Here is a 23,413-nt window from a genome sequence, read left to right on the forward strand (position 1 = left end):
GACACAAACCATATGCTTGTTAAGAGAATTTATATTTTATTTTTTAGCTTCCAGGTTAAAAAAATAATCAACTAAGTCGTGTTATTCAGTCCTTAGTTCTAAACTAAGCTAGGGGTGATATTTTGCAATGCGTCGGCTGTGAATATTCTTTCAGTAAGATTTTTCAATAGATTAAGGTCAAATACACAATTAATATTAAAAAGCTACCCGTTTAGAGTGTAACTGTAAATTATTCTCAACTAAATTCAAATATTTAATTATGCGCCACTTTAGTTTATTTATCTCTGCGGACTCCACATGCCCGTATCTATTTAGTTTTATGTTCAGACATGTCTCTTTAATTTGGGCAACAGTTTCAAATAAACTTTATTAGCACATATAATGGCGTATATCAACAATGGTTACATTTCATATTAAATATTACGAATGTATCTCCCTTGTAATAAACGTTTGAATATGAATCGTAAAATTGTTATCTTTGTGTGCTTAAACATGAAATTAATTTATGAAGATCGATCTTTAACTGAACTTAATATCTTCTTGTTTCCTTATTTGATGTAACCACAGTATCATTATCTACATATAACCGTGATGTAAGTAACTCTAATAAAAATACCTCATCCCAACAGTATTCGTCGACGGTTTAAAGACTTTCTCTGTTTTTCATTTCATTTTTCAAATTGTTATCTAGTAGCTGCTCTTATGTATTTGTTTTTTTAAGTGGTTTTTAATAACATTTATTAGTATCCTTAAATCTTCTAAACTCACGTTTATTAAGCAAAAATATCCAAATAATTTTAACAAACACCGTTGATTTCATCTACAAGATTAAATCTGTGGAATTCCCTACCAAGACAACTGAAAAATGTATATAAAGAGGGGAAAATGGAACTACTTACTGTAGCACAATGGGGTGCGGCGTTGAAATATTACAGTAGTGCGCAAGTAGTGACAGTTTGTTAGATCGCGTACCGCCGACGCTATTCACCAAACTGTATCGACTGGCGGAATTATAAACAACTGATGCATTTAAATGGTGCTATTGTATTCTTGGTATTAGGTCTTTAACAAGATAGTGTGAATTTCAAGCCTCGTAATTATCAAATATTATTTTATAATCGTTTGATGAAATGAAAATAGATTTTAACCCAAAATGTAAGAGCTCGCAACAGAAATATAAAATACTAAAAAATCGTACTCTCGTTAAATTTAAGGTGCCATGCATCTCTTTTATGTAGTTTTTATCCATTCTTCCCCCTTTATTTAAAGATTCATAGATAGATAAAGCTGCCACAATAATTCCTCTATTGTTTTCATTGCAACCGATACATCAGAGTGAATTGAACAGCGCATGTAACACGTGGCGGGCGAACTCTATCCTCCAGTCATTCGGCCGCTACCAAGAAACTCCACAACTGAAACTTCAAAACATATTTTACACTCCAATACGTTCTACCTGAAACTAGCATTATCCCGGCCCCTGCTAAAAACGCAATGGAATGCGAAAAGTTAACTGGAGTCATGTTACATCCATTCGAAGAAGATATCCGAGTCCTACCGGTATATTCAGTTCAATAAGAATTTATGCCCTCATATTTCGTATCATCAATACCGTTTATTTTCCACACGTTTTCCTTGTCGGTTCAGTCGGGCGTCGGAAATACATTTCAGCGAATTTTTCTCATGCAAGAGATAGAGCTAATTTTGCATAGGTGTTCTTTCAATCTCGTCTGATCAAATTCCCGTCCTAGGATATTTGAGTCGTCATATTGCTTGCATGGAGTTTTATTCGTTTTGGTAGCGCGCTCTGAATGTTTGCAAATAATTATTTTATCTTGTCTCGAAGAAATGTTTATTTTGTTACTGGTTCGTGGAAATAGTTTTGGGTAAAATGTATTTTTGACAATTAAATACGGGAATTCTCTATTTGGCACGTATATGTGTTAGAAGGTTAAGTACCTGTATTAGAAATGGCTTAATCATTTTTATACCCCATAAATCATCAGCATTTTATCAGATATCGCAACAAAATTAGTGCTTACCGTCCGTAAAAATTTAAATAACAATTGATTACTACACTAAGTAGCGTACATTACGCGTAGCCCTAATAAAATCACGGAGGAATAAAAAATAAGCGTCGAAATGTGAAAGGAACTTTTATAGTCATAGCGTTTATAGTTATGACGTAATAAAGGTGAAAGCACACTAGTGCCTCACGCGAAAAATCTCGACGCACGAACACTGCAGTTTAATGTTGCTCTAGACTCATGACGGAAGTAATCATTGTATTTTTTTAACAGCTCGTAGTGTGAATGACGTTTTACATTTTATTTGTATGAAGTGGCACAGGTAACATATGTTAGGACAACAGGTGTTATGTGTTAGGACTGTACAATGTTTCATCCTCAGACTTTATAATATTGTGAAGAGGGAGTCAGAACGGGTAAATAAAAAAATGACTTTGGATATGAAAATTGATATAAAGATGGCAATTACATAGAAGACGAATTAACGGAAAACTTTTAACGTTTTGAAATGAAATTCCGTTTCGGAAAGTGAAGTGACTTAGATCTTTCAGTTTAATTATTTTATTTTTATTTTTTTATTTAGCACACCAAAAGTACAATTACATTAAAACTTAACATTTACATAGTTTTAAAATATAACAACAGCATCAAGTCCAGTTATTATTTATAAGAACATTCGTAAACAAGAATATTATAAAAAAAAACGCAATGACGCAAGATAATTATTCAATTTTTAAGCTTTTGTTTTATAAGTACACAGGTTAAGTGTTATTGTCATTACGAATCGCGTAATTGGTTGCCATGGTTACGTTAGCAGGATTAAAAACCTCAGTCGCATAGAATGTAAGCTGTTTAATGGCATAATAAACAGTAAAGCCCGCGGATGCGGTAAGACCGGACATATGTGTCAAGATTAATTGTAATGTCTCGGGTGTGACTTCTGCTCTGTTGTAAATAAAGGGATAATGTTGTTTTTTAGCGTAACTTGTATTAAATTTCGACTTAGGTCTTTTGTAAAAATGTTGTTTCAAGTGTAGTTTTGAAATATTATTGAACAATTTGCTACCCAACTCCAAATCTTTTTTTCGGTAAATCGTGTTTTTTTTGCGTAAAAAAGGCATTTGAAATAGAAATAAAAGTGAAATAAGTCTTACTTAAACCCATATCCATAAATACCGAAACAACAAACAAAATCTATTTATTCAAAACACCCTCCCTTCTCAACTTCAAACGCCAAACGTAAAACACGAATTATTCAAAATTGAATCTAATTTCAAAATACAAAGACAAACCTCCTTGCCACAAGGTTCTTTATAGTGCCAACGTTAGTCTCGACGTAAGTAAATAGGTGGAACGTTAAACGCAGCGCTGTAGACCTCGCGACCTCGTAAAGCATCGGCACGTGAGCTGCCAAATAATTTAATCCCACTTCATTTCGGCCAGGTAGTAGAACCGAGATAAATTCTCCTTGGATCTAAATATGTAGAACAATTTGTTAAGATTGGTGGTAGTCTTGGTACACTTTGAAGTTCAATTTTGGTTTGAGTTGGTTTTTATTTCTTTTATGTCATCATTTGGCATTTAAATTGAGAGTAGTATCTACCTATGCAGCTATGTATATCAAATGTAAACGTTGCTTGTCGCCATCAAATACATCGTTTTTTTTGTTGTAGAAACCTGTGAAAATATTTATTTTATCTAAGTATGTAATATGGGTTTAATTTATGCTAGCTATAAATTATGTAATAAAAAGAACATAAATAAAAAGTGGAAGTGCCCTAGAATGTAATTTAATACAAAAATTTCTTCGAAGTAATTTCGGACTAATAAAAAGGGCATAAAAACTAAAAAGAAACCTATCAAACCGTAGTTTATAATCAACACTACAGTTAGGGCGGTTCAGATCGCGTGATCCCGATTTATTAGGCCCACCAAATTATTTACAAAAAAAACGTATGCCAAGGTACTAATTCCATATGGAAAGCTATGAGAATAAATTACACGACCTAATGATGTTTAAATAAAAAACAGTTTGAAAGGTCTCTTTCGATTGTTGCGAAAGAAGTTTTTGATTTTTGATGTAGTTCAAAAATCTTGCGGAACTTATAAATAAATGGTTTCGGTAAAAGGTCGCGTTTCCGCTTAATGTCTTCTAGCTTCGTAGGCATCGAAAATAGGCATTTGAATACTCAACTGCTATGAAATTAGTTTGAGCTTTCTGAATATGTAATTTGTTTTGCTTGGAATTATTTAGATTTTTCATGTGTCAAAACGTATTAATTAGCCGTATTTGTAAAGTAATTTGGAACGTGTGGTGTATCTGACATGAATATAGGTATATTGCCAGGCTGAGATTTTCCAGGATTACACCCATCACTAGGAAGGTGCTATTGCAATCACAGTACGCAGCAGATTTAATTTCTATATATTTCTCCTAAATTTCAGTACTATAGGTGTCAAGTCTAAAATTAACGTCGAACACGAACCCCATAAAATAAAACAGCTTAATTTATAAAGACCGTTAAATGTCAGCTGGTAGAAAATACTTCATGGCATTTAATCTCCTTCATAAACCCACGTTTATTGTGTACGGAGTAGAAATAAATGAGTGGTCACCCACTCATTCAGGAGCAGAGCTAATACGGTACCTCGGAGATTTGCTCCGGAGTAATTTGGGCAAGAGTCCCTTGTTGGGAACCAAAGTGATTGCCTCATTTCTTTAATACGTAGTCGGGGTTTGTAGATTATCAACCAATTTTATCACTATTAAACGCCACAATAGAACTGTTGAAATTGGACATAGGAGGATTAGTTGGACGAATTTTTTTTATATAAATAATATTTTCTCTAAATTTCTTTGAATACTTTTTCGGGACCATCTACTTATGTCTATACTATGAATATACCGAAGGCTTCCAAATATATCTCATAAAGTAACATGCTAACTAACTGTTCTCTTGTTGTTACAGATTGGTTCACTGAAGCACTACTACTTGCTGTCGCACCACGAGATTCACAAACGGTCCGCGGAGCCGAGTCACGAACACCATCGCAAGCTAAACGATGAGCCGCAGGTAAGGACATACAATTATATTGTAGCCATAGAAGCACAGAAATAATACTATATTCAAGATTGTAGGAAGTGAGAAATTGAATTAGAGGAATTCAATCTAGTTTGTGCAAAAGAAAAAGGACTGGTACTAGTTTTTGACTGGCCAGTTAGTCTAGTGGGTTCATGCCCAACTAAGAAAAAAAGATGCGACACTTTGTTCTGCGTCTTAAACATCCATAATTTGTCTGTATTTATACTTCATTTCTTATAGCATTAGACAGAAGTTAAAAAGGGTTCTTTTTAAGGCACACTTTGCAGCAAAAATACAAGAAACATATTAAACTTGTGATTTACGCCGAATTTATTACACATCTATATAGGTATATATATCCGTTCGTACAAATCACTGTAATTATTTCGATACTTAACCTTATGAAATTAAGTGACTTTCATTTAAATATATTATTTCAGCCATATTAAAATTCCAGTGTCAATGCTAAAAACTTAAAAGAAGCAGCGATGCACAATACCCGGAACGTTTTTCCCTTCAGTATAATCCTACCAAATCTAAGAGGTTACCTAATCCTTTCATAAGTTGTAACAGAAGGGATTTTCTCATTTTGTCGGTTTATGTCATTTGAAGTTATATGTCACAAAAGTATCTATCTATGTCATTCACTTGTGAATACTGCATCCTGTTCGTTGTTATTGCCAAGTTTTCGTGATTTTTACTGTTTAGTTATTGTTTTCTTATCGTTATTAGTGTTGTTATTGGGTTGTTGTTTTGTAATTTAAAATAGAAATAAAATGTTTCGCACTCCTGCTTCTACGAGCCTCTTTTTTCTAATGTTATAATAAATGAAGTATAGACATATATACGAAATAATGTTGCCAGTTGTCTAGTACTCATGATACAAGCTCTGCTTAGTTTGAGACTGGAAGGCGTAGTCTGAAAGTTATGGTGTTCTATATTTTTTTTTATACCGGATTATACCAAAATTCCGTTTGTTCCGTTTACTGCTTGATGGGAGAAATAACGAACAACCCACTTGTTCATATTCTTGATTGATTAATATCGAAATACGTGAAGGCAAAATTACATATTTAAAGGTAACACTGTTACGTGAGAAATCTGATATATCTCAAGGAGGGTGTTATACGAAATTCTTCAATTAAAACGCTTTTCACGCCGCGCGTTAAGTATTCATCTCCTTTAATGTGTTAATCCGGGTTTTTCTTTATTGAGCATTCTCACCGACACGCGACATTGTTCCCTGAATTATTTACAATGAGTTATTCAGCGAGTGTTTTGCAGAAGGCAAGAGGGAATGATTGGTTACAAACTGGGTAGAACAACAGCAATAAAAAATGGGTAGGCTTCATTCATAGTCACGTCTGTCGACCATATATTCTTTAAGTATAATCGCATTGGAATGCCTCAAGGACGTTCTCCACTGGGATTTACACTGACTGACGGATTTATTGGCGGGCTTTTTAGAAAAGACGTATGTTTGTGAAAAAAAATAGTTGTCATGCTAAAATGTAATATGTTGCTTTGTACTTTGCAATCTACTTATAATGTGATAGTCAGTCATTTATTTATAATAAACATCCGATAAAGAGTTCCGCGTTTCCTGATTCCATCCTATTTTTATATGAATATAACTCGAAACCCAATTTGTGTACGCCTACTGTTTAGGTTATGCGCGAGTATAAAATATTCAGATTATAAAAACGATTTGTAACACAATTTTTTCCGGATGACAATATCAAGGCAAAGTCTCTTAGTCTTGAGTAGGACGTCATAACATTTTTATTGTTTGAGTGTGTTATTGTCGAGGTTTTTTCCGAGAACAGGAACATGAGCTTAGACTTTGTCGTATTCCTATGTAACGTCGTGTACTAAAACTGCTATATTCCCCTCTTATGTTGACGTGTTCAACCAAATCGTTACGACCTGTTTTATTATCATCATAAAATTACTTATTTTGCTGAACAAAATTCATGGATTTATCTACAATCTCTTTATTTATGCTTGATACCTTTTAATGTTAATCAAAACATCCTTTGTGCGAAATATACTCGAAATTACGAAGGGTGTTTTCTTTTCGTCTCGTTTCACTAATTAATTCCTGGAGTGAAATTAAATATACTTATTAGTCGTGTTGGTGCTGCGCCTACAATCGTTATGTACCGCGCTTTTCTCTGCAGAGTTATTTTTCATCTAGACTCTAGTTAATTTTGTTACATTCACTGAATAGGGTACTAAATTTAAATTTTCAACTACAATTTTGGAACTTTCTCGACGCTTACGTAACGTAGGTATAGTCCGTATATTTATTTTATTTTTCCCGGCGTGTTTCTCGTCAGCTTTTCTGGAATATCATTTCCACATCTCTTTATTTTCGCCAATGTAGCTGGTACTTTTAGGAAATATTTCCAATAAGTGTCAATTTAGCACTGATATCTCTATCTGTAACTTTTATATTTTCTCAGCAAAAGTTTCTAAAAGGAACTGTATTGACCCAGAAAATCCTCAGTGTAACAGATAAACTAGCGGATTGCGGAGATAACGCATCAAAAACTTATTACTTAGTCCCATTCGGATTATAGGCTTTTTTCTTTGATGTAGTCCCGTGGTGCGTGACAAAGCAAAGAGGGCAAAATATCAACCATCTACATTAGTCGCAGGGAGGCTCTTGACACCGGGGTCTTTGTTTTTCTTCTAGAAACCTTGTTCATTGCGAGTCAGGGGTACGAGATTCGCGAAATTTTGTCCCCAACGTCATCCAAGAAATGTGACATTTATTACTATTATACTTGCCCAAGTATGTTGCCGTCAGTGGCCCGCGAATATGCAAGCTGTATTCAAGAACGTCTTGAACGAAATATCCTTGAAGCATGTGGCGCCTTTTCGCTCGCTCTGCAACTGAGTTGAGCATTTTTCAGTTGTGTAAAATTAAACTCTTAAGTTGAACTGAAAATACAAAACTCCTTCAGTGATATTTTACTGAGAACCCAACAGTACTATGAGACAATTATTTTTCGCTTAGGAAACGTAGTCAACAATTCAAGGAAATCTTTTCTTAACAAGTATGAAAATGATTGATGTCATTTTTTTCTGTAGCTAATGCATATGCATATATGCATTGATTATTTTTCAACATTGTTAGCGAAACGAATTTGTAGCTTACGTATAAACAAAGCTTATTTAGAAAACATAAAATATGCGATGTAAGATCCAGTGTGCACGGAACCATACCAATATGGGATGACCTTCCGGGATTTTACTTCTTACAACACTTCCTAATAACGCGGAACAAAAGGAGCTCTATTTTGTGTCTTTTCATAAAGATGGTATTACGAACACAGATACCGATGATCTTAGTTGAAACGAGATAACCCTTCCTCTTTTCCTTTACACAATATTGTTCGTGTATTTTCCTTTTAATACATTACATTATTTTCTTCGTGTAAGGTCAACAAACTAATAACGCTCGCAATACACAGTACACCTTTATATCTAGAAGCAAATGCTGTTGAAAATAGCAAAAGTGAAAACATTCACTGCTACGATAGACACGTATTTTGTTCAAAGACATTTATGTATATGTGAAATTTTTACATATCGCACGACTTTTATCGTAACTGGGGTTATCCTTAAGGGTGCGGAGAGAGAATACTAATGTCATCCCTTGTTGGTACACGAAGTCACGAGGAACGCGACGGTAAAGACATTGTACCCATTTTATTCCAGGATTTTGAGACTTGTTTTTGCACACTCGCTTCTATTACCTATGCAAAAAAGTTATTTTCAATCAACAAAAATCAATATTTCATTCAAAAGGTGACCGACGTATTTCAAGAATAACAAAATAACGTTCTCGAAATTGAATTTAAAGCATAAATATGACGGCACAATATGCGATTGACAGTTTCGCATAACGGCCACGAGATGAAACGTCCAGAAATTTAATATTAAAACGTGTTATGGAAAATAATGAGTGAACCATTACTAAGGTATTTAGTCACAACGTTACATAAATATTGAAAAATCAGTATTTTTTATTAAGCAAAAATGTATAGTGAATAATAGACACGAGAAATAAATAAACACACTATCAACAGCAGCTGAAGAATAAAGCTTATAAGGCGAAAAATAATATTTGTAACCATAACCATATTACTGAAGTTTTGTCTGTACGTTTGTCACACACAACACCAGGCACTTTTTAGGGTTATCTCCAAACCGTGACAGCCAGAACGTCGAAATAACATAGCCATCAACAGGTGCAATTTCTGCTGATTTACTGCTAACAAAACATACGAACACTAAAGGACGAGGAGCAATGACAGTAACGGTCGAAAATTTGCGGGTTGGTGACAAATAAATTTGAGAGATTTGGTGGATAAACACAAATTGATTTGTCTTACGCTGGGTTTATATTTAGCACATTTGTGAGGAACCCTTATGTCCCGAGTCGCCCTTACCTGTTTACTTCTAAGAATGCGAAACGTCTCAAAAATCACATTTTAACTGAAAAATATTTAAAATTTTGCAAATTGTCGATTCGTATAATGCAAACGTAAAAGCTAAGTGCGAAACTAAGCTTATGTGATTATAATGAGAAGGAAATCTAAACTATTTCTATGCAACGTAAACATTTTCCTCTCTCCCACCAACACCTACGTGTACTACTCGTACGGTAGCATCCACATTGTCTCGATAGCATTTAACGCTGTACTCGCAATTTGATGACAATATAAAATATTAACATAAGCGTTCACAAACACGTGGGGTATCATATCCAGTATCATATTTAGCTTCCGTTGAACGAGCTGCAATAATAACGAGATTTCTCTTCGGGAATGGCCCTTTTAACCTTTTTTTTTCTGGGGAAATGACATCATTCCGTCGGATGGCTTATATTGTTATAAGCCTCTGTATGTTTTGCCCGTGAATCTGTTGAAATTGTACCCACATGTCATTTTCATTTTCAGCAATAGTCGTAAACGATGCTGTTTTAATTTGTTTCGTGTTTCTTCTTTATTTGTTTAGGCCAGTTTGAGAGGATGTTTCGTTTTGAGGAATGCTTTGACGGTATTTTATTGTTCTACGGCGGATTCAAAGGATATCTTGGTGACCTCTACCCAACAGGTTTCAACTTTCAATTTATTGGTATATAATTATCATAGGAAAATTCACAAATTTCATTATTAAAGGTTGTGACATATAACTGACAGCTTGTGAGCTTAATCCGCAATAACATTGCAATGGAAAAAGTCGAGTCATCTCAAAATCTTTTTAAACACAAAAAACTACTTTGAACGATATTGGATTTTTCCACATAACTTCGTTGCACGTCGGCGTCGCCTCACGAAGCAACGTCATTATTCGTGCACTGAAAATGAGATTGATGATGTATTTTTTGTTTACACCCCGCTGTCTATAAATATTTAGTAGTGTAAAGGGATCTATCCTTGGGCTTCTCGAGTTTTCTTTTTTATAAACAAGTCTATAGTAAAGAGGGTTTGTTAAATAATTTTTATATCATCTGCTTGGTTTCTCAGTAGTGCTTTCAGTGGTTTCCGAGTAAAAGTAAATTCAACTTTATGCGCTTTATTTTTCAATTCTGCAGAAATCTTGTTCCGATATTTTTTGCAAATAAAGTTTAATCCAACATAATATACCTCGTTTGTAAAATATCATTCTAACTAAACTATCAAAGGGGCATCAATGCAGTTAATATTCGTATTAAGAATACAGTCGATATTCCGGTACCAGTTTAGTTCCATAGTATACATTACAATAGCGTCCTAATAGCAAGTATGTGTCGCTTGCCTCGAGCTAGCTTCTCCGGTATTTGCTTACATCTCGAAACGTAAGCCAAGAATGTTGTCTATATTATATTGTATTACACATTCTCATTGGATGAATATTAGCTTAACATAGTTAATGCCAACCCTAATATGCAAACATTAATCGTGATCTACAGTGATAGTAACTTTAAATTCTGAAATAGGGTTGCCAAATTGTTTATAAGAAACTTTCAGGCCAGCTCTTATTACGAACTCGTGTTTACATCGTCTGTGTACACACAACAATTGTCCCGAAAGTCTATACAAAGCAACAAAGCATTTACTCCAATATTAACTTGGCTGTACCAAATACGTGACCAGCACGATTTACATAGGGCAAATATTAGCCCGGATTATATGTATCAGTGGTCAGATTTATTGCGAACTAAAGTTTCCAGCGCCAACGTACCATGACAGTTTTGTGTCTTTGTGGCTGTAACAAGCGGAGTTTGGGTCGACTTGGGCGGAGTGGACCGTGGACTAATAAAACTGTGGGGCGTGCCGGGCCCCTACGACCGGCCTTTCTCATGTTGATGAGACCAACACCAAAATACATTACGTATAAACTCATATCATTATAGCTGGATGTGGTCATTTCTTATCAGGACATCACTCAAAGGATGTTGGTAGCTCCACATGTAGCAGTTCGGTAGTTGTTAGGCAGCACGTATCTAGTTACTTATAATTTAAGCACTTTATCAGTTTATTTACATTATTATCTTTAGGGAAACCTGCCGATAATTTCGTAATGAAATAAGATCGAAATTAACTTTTAAATTATATCTATTTCTTGATAAATGAGTTAGAATTAATTAAAATCTTTTGTTATACTTTTGTAGTATTGTGCTGTGAGAGAAAACAACAATCGTTTGCGAAATACCTTTGGGCCTACACGACGCTTCACCTTCTGCTAATAATATGACAAAAAGGAATCTTTTCATAAAGCCCGTCTACATCACAATTAAGTACAAGAAAGAATTTTAATTAGGCTCAAAACAAATACGTTCAACGGAGCGCAAATTGGGTCGCACAACAAAAGACAAGGGTCAACCGCGCAGACGAAGTGCGTTTCTTTTAGGCGTAAATCTGTTTAAACCCGTCTGTGCCGTAGACTTGCGGCGTTCGTAATAGACCCCTTTGGTCTATTAGTTTAGGACCCTATTACGTTACGGTGTGTTACTACAAAGGAGTTTTATTAAACCTCATTCGGTATGTTCGGCTCTGGCGTCGACTTTTTGCCCAGTCCCAAGTCGAAGGATAACTATGTTTGGTTTGCGCGACATCTGCTGTTTGTTCAGCTGAATGTGCGCGCAAAAAACAATATGCGAGGCACGAATGTTTGTATGAAGCAAAAACTGATTTTTATCAACGTCAGCTGAATAAAAATATTGTTTACCCGGCGACTAGAAGTTTCCGTGACTATTTGTTGACACCCAACGCCTTACTGTAACGTGTTGAGACACAGATAAAGAACTTTACTTAATGTCCGTACAACAAACGACAAACCATTTCTCGTTATATTTACAACTCACATCGTTTTCCGTATACGTGATGATTGCGAAGATAAGATTATAAAACGGTATTTCTATTGTTTTCCAGAAAATGTTTATTCACTCCAATGTTTAACACATGCATAAAACATGCAGAGACCACAAACACTTCGCGTTGTTCCTCTTTCATAATCATGCATTATAAAAAGCGGAGTAGAGCGGGGATTTTTATTAAATTACTCTGGCGCTGCGGTGCTGTGACAAACAGGGGACGTTTGCTCCTGAGTCGTTCATATGCTACGGCGACCGCACCAATAAAATACGTGTGACACTTCGCCCCACGCTCCCCCCGGCACCAACCACAAAACATGTAATTCTTTTTCTACCATTTCAATTGTGTACAAACGTTTTCCTCCGTATTTTTCTTTAACTAATAAACGAGGATTGGAACAAAGATGTTCATAAATATGGGATGGTAATTACAATTGTCATTATGGCGCTTCCTTTTTAGAATAGAGTCTGTTAACGAGGGCGTCGGTGACTTGACGCGACAGTAATAGATGTTCACTTCATTTCCATTTTGAAAACGTTGCTTTTCGAAAACTTTTATATATTTCCTCGACGAGTACATGTCATGCCTTTGTTTGCATAATATTGAATAGATAGCTAGAATAGCCCTTCTTAGGAACTTAAAAGGTTATGACACTTAAAATAACAGATAAACCCAAAAATGTTAACAAAAAATCCGAGGAAATAAACGAAAATGTGTTAAAATTTGAATTTTTCGTCTTGCGTAAAGTAATTCCATTCTCCCTCGAACTATTACGTGGCTTATGAATGCTCCTCCACCGTTTGCTCTCACCACTGCTGCTAATGAAATTAGAGTGGCGCAGTTAAGACAACACAATTTACAACTGCCAAGAATATTCTTAAAAAGGTATGTTTTGTTCGACTTTTTGCTGTTAAGTTTCGCGTTGGACGAATTGTGTCGTTTCGTCTCGACCTCGGCACTTGTGAAAAAGCAATGAAACCCGGGCAGGCGCCCCGGGCTTTCTCATGCTAATACACTACGCCAGAACACCCCACCCTCCCCTAGTCTGTTGCGTTCCAACAACTGTGAAATTGCACCTTCTAAATGTTACATTTGAATTGTCTTATTTTGTTGGACATCGTTATTTTGGAGTTACACGATTTCTTTTCGAAGACGCAATATTCAGGGGTTTACGTGAAACGTTCTGTTGCAGCTCTTGTAATGCCTTTAACTGTTTAGTTACGCTAATCTTTGAAATAGTTTAACAGACAACTATATCAGCTTCTTGGCTAAGTATATTTTAAAACAGAAATAAATTTTCACGTTATCATCATCGGCCTAGCCTTTTCCCAACTATGTTGGGGTCGCCTACCAGTCTAACCGGTTTCAGCTAAGTACCAGTGTTTTACAAGGAGCGACTGCCTATCTGACCTCCTCAACCCAGTTACCTGGGCAACACAATACTCCTTGGTTAGACTGGTTGTCAGACTTTTCAAGCTTCTGACTTCCTTGTGACGACTGTCAAAGATGTAGGAATAACAGCCGAGACCCACAATTTAACGTGCCTTCCGAAACACGGAAATTGTAAATTTTCACGTGTACTTAAAAAAATAGTGACTCGTTTTCCATAATAGTATATGTCCGATAATAAAACAAAATAATGTTGGATTTGTCGTTAATATAGCTCGATGAATAAAATAATCATGTTCTTTATTACAACATCTGTAATTATGTTATCAATTATTTTATTACGTACATCGTAATTAATTATACCTGTCGTGGAAACCACCGGCGACGCCAATAAAAAACCTAATAACAATTCGGGGGTGAATTGTTTTCTATCGTGTTGTTTTATGATCTACATTTATAATGGGGAGTAAGGAAAGATAGAGGCGGCAGTTATATATTAGGTCGTGGGTAGGGATCTTGTAATTTTAGATAGGTTTATACTAAACCGATATTAGAATTTGTAAGTTTTTTATTCATGGGACTGTATGATCAGCCCGCTGGTACAGTCTTTCTCAGAGCCTTAAAATAAAAAAAGTTCTTAAAATAATTTACCAGTATTCTCCTTTTTATTGTTTGATAAAGGACAACATTTGTGTGTGTGTGTGTATGTTAATTTTTATTCATTTTAAGTTACACATCATTGTCTGCTTGCACACAATATTTCTCCTATCGCAGGTAGAGATCTCTTAAAGCTGAAATAAGCAGACCCCTTCCTTTAATGATCTGTTTTTCTACTGTTTTATGTATACCTACATAAACATTAAATAAACAAAATAAATTAAAAGAATTTCAAAACGTTAAGTTATCTAAAGAACAAAATTAAATAGCTACAAATTCTTGGATATACTTCTGCTATTTATCACAATATATCACTCGTTCCCATACAACGGCAGACATTCACCGTCTCTCATCGTTAATTCGCAATAAAGTCCAAAGCTGGATCAGAATATGTTTGTTAGTCTTTGTCTTTTTGCTTGGCCACCGTCCAGACTGTAAGAGCACTGTAATTACGTCTTATGGCTCGCTAAATGCTTTGTATCTAATCTTTTACACATCCTAATGGCTCCGGAAGAGATTGTTTAACTTTCTTTTATCCAGTGCTTCCAGTTGTTACGTCGTATTCAGTTTTATTGAACGTCGTGAAACGTGAAACTAATGTCGTGAAATATCACAAATAAGGGACAGAAGTGATGAAGTATTTTTTTTTTGATATCGAAATAATGACCCAATTAATGAATAATAGATATGCGATACGCCTCTGAAAATAATTATTTACGTATTTTTCCTTAAACGAAAACAGAAATAACTGAAAAATAGTCAAAGTTAAGGAATGTCGCGTACTTACTAATCAAATCAATCAATCAGCCAATCATAGTCCACTGCTGGACATAGGCCTCTCCCAATTTACGCCACAACACCCGGTCCTCCGCCTTCCGCATCCAGTCCCCACCAGCGACCTTTCTCAGGTCATCGGTCCACCTGGCGGGCGGGCGTCCTACCTTACGGTTGCCGAGCCGCGGTCTCCACTCTAGGACTCGTCTGCTCCAACGGCTATCGGTCCTTCGACAGACATGGCCAGCCCATTGCCACTTCAGCAAGCTAATTCTACGAGCTATGTCGGTTACCTTGGTTCTTTGTCGGATGACCTCATTTCGAATTTTATCCTTCAAAGAGACTCCGAGCATAGCTCGCTCCATAGCCCGCTGTGCAACTTTAAATTTGTGGATTTTTTTGTCCAACCGTTAATGTCCACGTTTCGGCACCGTAAGTCATAACAGGTAGGACGCACTGGTTGTATACTTTCGTCTTCAGGCATTGCGGTATAGGCGAAGAAAAGACTCGACGAAGTTTGCTAAACGCTGCCCAGCCCAACTGAATTCTCCGATCAATTTCCCGCTCGAAGTTGTTTCTACCAAGCTTAATGACCTGCCCTAGGTAGATATACTCTTGAACAACTTCGAGCAACGATCCTTCGACATATATCGGTCTCGGCCTGACATGTTCATTGAACATGATCTTGGTTTTATCCAAGTTCATGCCAAGACCGACCAGTCGTGAAGCTTCATTTAGGCCATGCAGCATCTCGCTTAGCTGGTCCAGCGACTCTGCTACTATGACGATGTCATCGGCAAATCGAAGGTGCGAGATGTGCTCACCGTTCACATTTATACCCCGTCCAGTCCAATCCAGAGTTTTGAAGACATCCTCGAGCGCGTTGGTGAACAGCTTTGGGGATATAACATCCCCCTGTCTCACCCCCCGACGCAGCTCGATCGGATTCGTCTTACGGTCATGGAGCTGGACAGTCATGGTGGCGGTGTCATATAAGCATCTCAGCACCTCGATGTAGCGCCAGTCAATACGACATCGTTGCAGGGCATCCAGAACCGCCCAAGTTTCGATGGAGTCGAAGGCTTTCTCGTAGTCCACAAAGGCCAAACACAGCGGCTGATTGTACTCTTTGGTTTTCTGCACAATCTGCCGAACAGTATGGATGTGGTCTACGGTGCTAAAGCCTTTTCGAAACCCAGCTTGTTCTGGTGGCTGGAACTCGTCGAGTCTTGTAGCGAGGCGGTTAGTGACTACTCTCGAGAACAACTTGTAAATGTGGCTCAGGAGTGAGATCGGTCTGTAATTCTTCAGCAAGGTTTTGTCTCCTTTCTTGAAGAACAGAACCACCGCACTCCCACTCCACGCTTGTGGTGTTAAGCCTTGGTGAATGACGGAATTAAAGAGACTCGCTAGCTCTTTCAGGACTGTGGTCCCACCAGCCTTAAGGAGCTCGGTTGTAATTCCGTCATCACCCGGCGCCTTGTTGTTCTTTAGTTGTCTGAGAGCTGCCTCTACCTCGCCCGGGTCGACATCCGGGATGTCCTCGGTGTAATGGCGCGTGAGTGGGGCTCTGTGGTCATCTACGCCTTGTCTCGGTGGTTTAGACGTCCGTGATGCGTATAGGTGTCTATAGAAACTCTCAATTTCCTCCAGAATCCCGAACTCAGAGGTGACGGTCCTGCCATCCCCGGTCCTCAGTTTCGCCAGATGGGGTCTGCCTAATTGCTGAGCGAAGACTTTGGTGCCTCTATTTCGTTCAATCGCAGCCTCGATCTTACGAGTGCTGCAGCGTCGGAGGTCACGTCGCGTCAGTTTCCTGATTTTCAGGTTTAGGGACCGCCTATCTGACGAAGACATCTGGGCATCTGGCGTTTCTCGTCTTTCCTTCATAAGTTCGAGAGTCTCTGGTGAGAGTTTGGACTCCCTATTTCCGCGTTTTCCGGGGAACAACCTTCGAGACACACTCTGTAGCGTTTTAACCACTGTGTCGGTTTTTTCGTCAACATTGTCCGTAGTTTCCAGCAGTGCGAAACGATTTTGGAGTTCCAACTGGAACTTATCGGAACCCAAAGCTATTTGGGGCAGCGTGGGTCGGAGAGTAGGTCTCATCATCCTAACTCTTTCAGCCTTAAGGTTGATATTTAGAGAGCCTCGGACGAGTCTATGATCACTACCGGTATTAAACCTATTGATCACCGAGACGTCTCTAAATATATGCCGCTTGTCCGTGATGATGAAATCTATCTCGTTCCTCGTCACATTATCGGGGCTTCGCCATGTCCACTTTCTGTGAGGCTTCTTCTTAAAGAAGGAATTCATTAAGAAGAGCCCCTGGGACTCTAGAAAGTTAACCAACATTTGGCCCCTGTGATTTCGGCGCCCCACGCCGTTAGGTCCGATTATCGTTTCGCCGCGTTCTTGTACTCCCACCTTGGCATTAAAATCTCCCATAACAACGTTGTAGTGAGCCTTCCTGGTACCATGTAGTGCCTTCGCTATGTCTTCGTACATGGTTTCGACTATCTCATCAGAGTATGTCGAGGTCGGCGTATATACCTGCACCACCTTCAGGAACTTCCTGTCGGTGATTTTCAATAAGAGATACGCTACCCTTGTCGACACACTACTGATTTCCACAACGCTGCTTCTGAGACACTTGTTGACCAAGAAACCGACACCACCCTGGGAGGGCCTATCACCTTCTCGGTAGTAGAACAGGTCACCTGAATCAAGGGTTATCGTGTCCTCCCCCTGTCTTCGGACTTCAGATAACCCCAAAATGTGCCATTTTATGCGACCTAATTCTACTTCGAGTTCGGTGAGGTGTTGGTCCAGCCGTAGACTTCGTCCGTTATACGTCGCCAGGGTCAGTTTTTTGAGGTGGTGGTAGCCTCCCGTAGCCCGGAGATTCTTAGCACCCCCTGTCCCGCCGTTACCGCGACCGCTACCTTGGCCGGGAATAGCGGGACTACCGGGAACTGGGGGCCGTTCTGTGAGGTGTGGCTCCATAAGAGGTTTCGGCCTACTCATGCCACGCTGGCCAGACGGGTTGGCATAGGGTTTGGTCTCGAGTTTTCCTTCTCTAAGCAGTGATTATTGGCTCTGCTCAATTTTCCCTTAGTCGCCTTTTACGACACCCGCGGGATGAGATGGGGTGGTGACCTTCGTATTCTTTAGGTCCGTCACCACACGGATAGTACTTACTAAATTATGGACCAATTCAACTTTAACTTTTTATACCCAGTAAATTTATACATATTCCCAAGACATTGTCATTGAAATTCAACTCAATCCGTTAATATTAACAATCATATTAGCACATAGTGAATGGGGTAACCAAGCAACATTCGCCTGGCGCGACATATCTCGGGTTCGATCCCCGCCTAGGTCAAGCGTTTTTGTGATGCACGTGTACCCCATTCTGAATATTTGATAAAACCCCGCGATACAAGGCATAAATCGTTTAGTGCGTGAGTCGTTTTTCTGTGTATACAAAAAAAAAGTAATACAAAGGCTTTTAAAACTAATCTTCCTGTTGTCTCAGGTCCGATGGTTCGAGCAGCAGCGTGAGAAGCGTCGCATGAAGCGCGACTACTCGCCGTACGACCGCGCGGCGTTCTCGCAGCTCTCACGCCGGTTGCAGCCGCACCGCCCTCACTACCGCGCGCTCGCCTCCTCGCCTTTCTTCCCCGACCCTCTGTTCAAGGAGCAATGGTATTTGGTTAGTATTTAAAACTGTATACGTAAATTAAATCAAGTATTGAAGAACTCAATTATGTCAAAAGCCGTCCTAAAGTGTCATGCTATCTTGATCGCTCTCATGTTTAGTGTGATTGTTGAGAGTGAAATCTAGACACAAATATACACTTTAGAACGTCACTTGGTAGTGTCATATTTTGAACTCCTCCATAAAGCATGAACGATACAAATTCTAGAAGTTATCAGTCAATTGGTCGATGACTTTTTGATAGACCATGTAACTAACATTGTTATTGAGTTATTATGAATTTTATCATAGAAGGTAAACAGGTAAGTCACGTAATCCAAACATAACAAAATATGAAAATATGCTTCATTAAAATTAACATTTAGTACTTAAGAAAAGCATTGCGTATTTCTATGATTTAAGTTTAAGTTATTTTTATCAAATAATTTAAACATTTCTTTTTTTACTAGCAATTTAATTTAGTAATCCAACGTAAGTATTCGCTAACTAGATTCTTGAATTTATGAAAAGTATTCCGTTTATGGTAATTCTTGTGTCAATTGTTTTTCGTAGTGGAAGAAACAACTCTTAACGAAACGGTAAGATAACAAAAAAAAAATTTAAAATTCCCTACAGACATCTTTTTTATAATTTTCACATATTGTTTATTGTTATTTAGAATGGAGGTGCCAAGGATGGCTTGGATATGAACGTGGCTCCCGCATGGCAGAAAGGTTACACGGGGAAAGGCGTCGTAGTCTCAATCTTAGATGACGGTATACAAACCAACCACCCTGATCTGGCACAGAATTACGTAAGTATAAACAGACCGATGGCATTATCCCTTTAATGATTTTGACAGTTTTGTAATAAATAAGAACCGACTCTTGATCAATAATTTAGCTACAGTTAATTTTCTTTGATATTCACGCAATAACTCAGTAGTATCTATAATACTGTCCGACAAAATTAATATTAGTATTTCCACGAAATATAATACATTGGACCTAGATACGTAAATTTTATCCTGCTACCAGTAAACGCTTTTTCATACGCGCAGAAATAAAAGCTAGCCAGAAATATCGCGACATTTTTAATCTCTCCACTTGCTGTGGCTTCCGATTGTCCTTTTAGCCGGCAAAGACCAATAAACTCCCATACAGATATTAGTTGCCTGAATTTCCCCTCTTTCTAGCTACGCAATGTATGGTTTTGCGTTGGTGCCTAACATTATTTGTATAGCAATAAGTTTATTTGCACTAAGTCCATATTCAAATTAGTATTTGATGACATACTAATTGTCTAAATATAGAATCAATTTCAATGTGTAAATTAAACGTGAATATTTAATATTTGCCAAAACTTTACAAAAATAAATATATTTATTGGAATAGTTTAAAAATACTATTAACCTTTTTCACTAACGCGTTAAAATACATTTTGAAGTCAAATCAAACACAAATCATAGAAATCATAATTACGTTCCAAAATTAGAATCGATCAAAATATAGATAACCAAAAAGTAATATCAACTGAAATTCAAAATAGTTCTAACCTTAACGTATTAATAAGTTAGATCGCAGTATCTGTGTCTATAATATACGTTGATAATAAGTATTATCAACTGATAGCAGCTAAACTTGTTGTAAAGGTCTAGAACTAGAGATAAGCGCCCGCATAACGTGCCTTCGAAGGCTTTGGAACTAAGTTACGGTCTTATTAAGCTTCTGCTCGGTCTATACCAAACTTTAATGGAATAATGTCTACATATATTTTTGTTTATAAAAGTTCTGAGTTCTGAGGTGAGATTCTTAAGGTGAAATAATCTAGAAATTTCTTTTTTTTGGCAAGTTTTTCGTGGTCGACTTGTGAGCTCACCTGAGTTTTTTTGTCATCAATTGTCTTGTAATTGGTTTCTAAGTCTTACTTAATAACGCTAAGGACGCTAAATTACAAGAGGCAAAATCTTTATCCAAAACTCGAAGAAAATAAGATTTTTATTAATATAATGTCAAGGTTCAGTAACAGACTCGTTTATATAATCAATTTCCTAATAATTTGAAGAATTAATTTGATTTAGAAACATGGCAAGCATAATGAGCTAGGGGAAACGGAGTTCATTATTTATTAAAACTCGCGTCATGAAATTATAATAAGGTCATAATTAACGGTATCTTTTGTAACATAATTAAAACCTATTATATTTTAGGATCCCAATGCGTCTACGGATATTAATGGTAACGATGACGACCCGATGCCCCAAGATAATGGCGATAACAAACACGGGACTCGATGTGCTGGCGAAGTGGCTGCAGTGGCTTACAACCAGTACTGCGGAGTCGGTGTCGCCTATAACGCCAGTATAGGAGGTGTGAGGATGTTGGATGGAGTCGTCAACGATGCTGTTGAAGCGAGAGCATTGGGTCTTAACCCAGACCACATCGATATTTACAGCGCTTCCTGGGGACCCGAAGACGATGGTAAAACTGTTGATGGGCCAGGACCTCTGGCTAGAAGGTAAATTAATCAACGTGCATTCTGAAGTTAATGTGGTAATTAATAATTATCAAATTACCTGTAAGTCTCTATAATACAACTTTTTGCTTTCAGAGCATTCATCTATGGAGTCACGAGTGGTCGACGCGGTAAAGGTTCTATTTTCGTTTGGGCTTCAGGAAACGGTGGAAGGCATACCGATTCTTGTAACTGCGATGGTTATACGAACAGTATATTTACTTTGTCAATCTCCAGTGCAACTCAAGGTGGTTACAAGCCATGGTATCTAGAAGAGTGCTCTTCTACGTTAGCAACGACATACAGTTCGGGTACTCCAGGACACGATAAGAGCGTCGCTACTGTTGACATGGACGGAAGGTTACGTTCAGATCACATATGTACTGTAGAACACACGGGAACCTCGGCGTCAGCTCCCTTAGCCGCAGGAATTTGTGCGTTAGCTTTAGAAGCAAACCCAGAACTCACATGGAGGGATATGCAATACTTAGTTGTAATGACGTCACGACCACAGCCATTGGAGAAAGAAGGAGGATGGATTATCAATGGCGTCAAGAGGAAAGTAAGTCACAAATTCGGTTACGGTCTAATGGACGCAACCGAAATGGTGACTCTAGCAGAGCAGTGGATTTCTGTCCCACCTCAACATATTTGCAAGTCGCAAGAAATTAACGAAGATAAACAAATAGAATCAACATTTGGTTACACTTTAGCTGCTCATATGGACGTAAACGGATGCAGTGGAACTGTAAACGAAGTGCGTTATCTTGAACATGTTCAATGTAAAATATCATTAAGATTCTTCCCTAGAGGTAACCTACGTATATTATTGACATCACCCATGGGTACTATTTCAACGTTATTGTTTGAAAGACCACGTGATGTCGTCAGCTCTAACTTTGACGACTGGCCATTCCTAAGTGTTCACTTCTGGGGTGAACACGCTGAAGGAAGATGGACTCTACAAGTCGTCAATGCTGGTAACAGGCACGTAAACCAAGCCGGTATACTTAAGAAGTGGCAACTTATATTCTATGGAACAGCAATAGATCCAGTAAGACTAAAGTCAAAGAGGCCGTCGCCTGTAGCGCCTCCATTTGCATTCCCCACCGCCGCAGACGGCTATGAAACTATCGGGGATTCTTTTTACAACACTGACGCGTTTGCCAATTACCAGAACTTTCCAAACCTATTCGCCGCCGGATCCGATCCGGAAAAGGCGGTAGCTCGTCTCGACGGACATAACGTCCCTTCTCCGCATGGGGAAAATGTCCTCGCTGATAGTAATGACAAGCGCGTCATGCATGACTGTGACCCCGAATGCGATTCTCAAGGATGTTATGGAAAAGGACCAATTCAGTGCATCGCGTGTAAACACTATCGTCTAGATGACTCATGTGTTTCCCGATGCCCGCCAAGAAGTTACGCAAATCAAGGTGGAGTTTGTTGGCCATGCCACGAGTCTTGCGAGACTTGCGTTGGACCAGGCCAAGACTCCTGTTTAACATGTGCGCCTGCACACTTACTAGTTGCAGACCTTGCTGTCTGCCTCCAACAATGCCCAGATGGCTATTACGAAGATAGCGAGTCGTCGGTGTGCCGGCCGTGTGCCGCCCACTGCGCGACTTGCTCTGATCGAGCTGATAGTTGTACATCTTGTGAACACCACCTAGTCCTACACGACGGTACCTGTTTAGCATCATGCCCTGCGTCTCATTATGAAACTGAAGATTATATGTGCGCTAAGTGTCACGAATCTTGCGACACTTGTGAAGGTTCCGGAGAAGCACAGTGTGTGACATGTCATCCATCGACTTATGCGTTAGACGGACGTTGTGTGACGTCTTGCCCTTCAGGATACTACGCCGACAAAAAGAGGAAAGAGTGTATGAG

The 23,413-nt window shown here is 38.2% G+C and overlaps 1 protein-coding gene across 2 annotated transcripts in view; it reads left to right on the forward strand.

The window, feature by feature from the left end:
* LOC113503527 (furin-like protease 2) overlaps positions 1–23,413 on the forward strand; it is a 198,642-nt gene that overhangs the window by 163,653 nt on the left and 11,576 nt on the right. For both annotated transcript variants that reach the window (XM_026885554.1, XM_026885553.1), the window contains 5 exons: positions 4,997–5,101; positions 18,845–19,021; positions 19,686–19,820; positions 21,216–21,523; positions 21,617–23,413. In XM_026885554.1, coding sequence (XP_026741355.1) covers positions 4,997–5,101; positions 18,845–19,021; positions 19,686–19,820; positions 21,216–21,523; positions 21,617–23,413 — 2,522 coding nt within the window. The remainder of the gene's footprint in view (positions 1–4,996; positions 5,102–18,844; positions 19,022–19,685; positions 19,821–21,215; positions 21,524–21,616) is intronic.

Source organism: Trichoplusia ni, chromosome 19, assembly GCF_003590095.1.
Source record: "Trichoplusia ni isolate ovarian cell line Hi5 chromosome 19, tn1, whole genome shotgun sequence".
NCBI classification, from domain to species: Eukaryota; Metazoa; Arthropoda; class Insecta; order Lepidoptera; family Noctuidae; genus Trichoplusia; species Trichoplusia ni.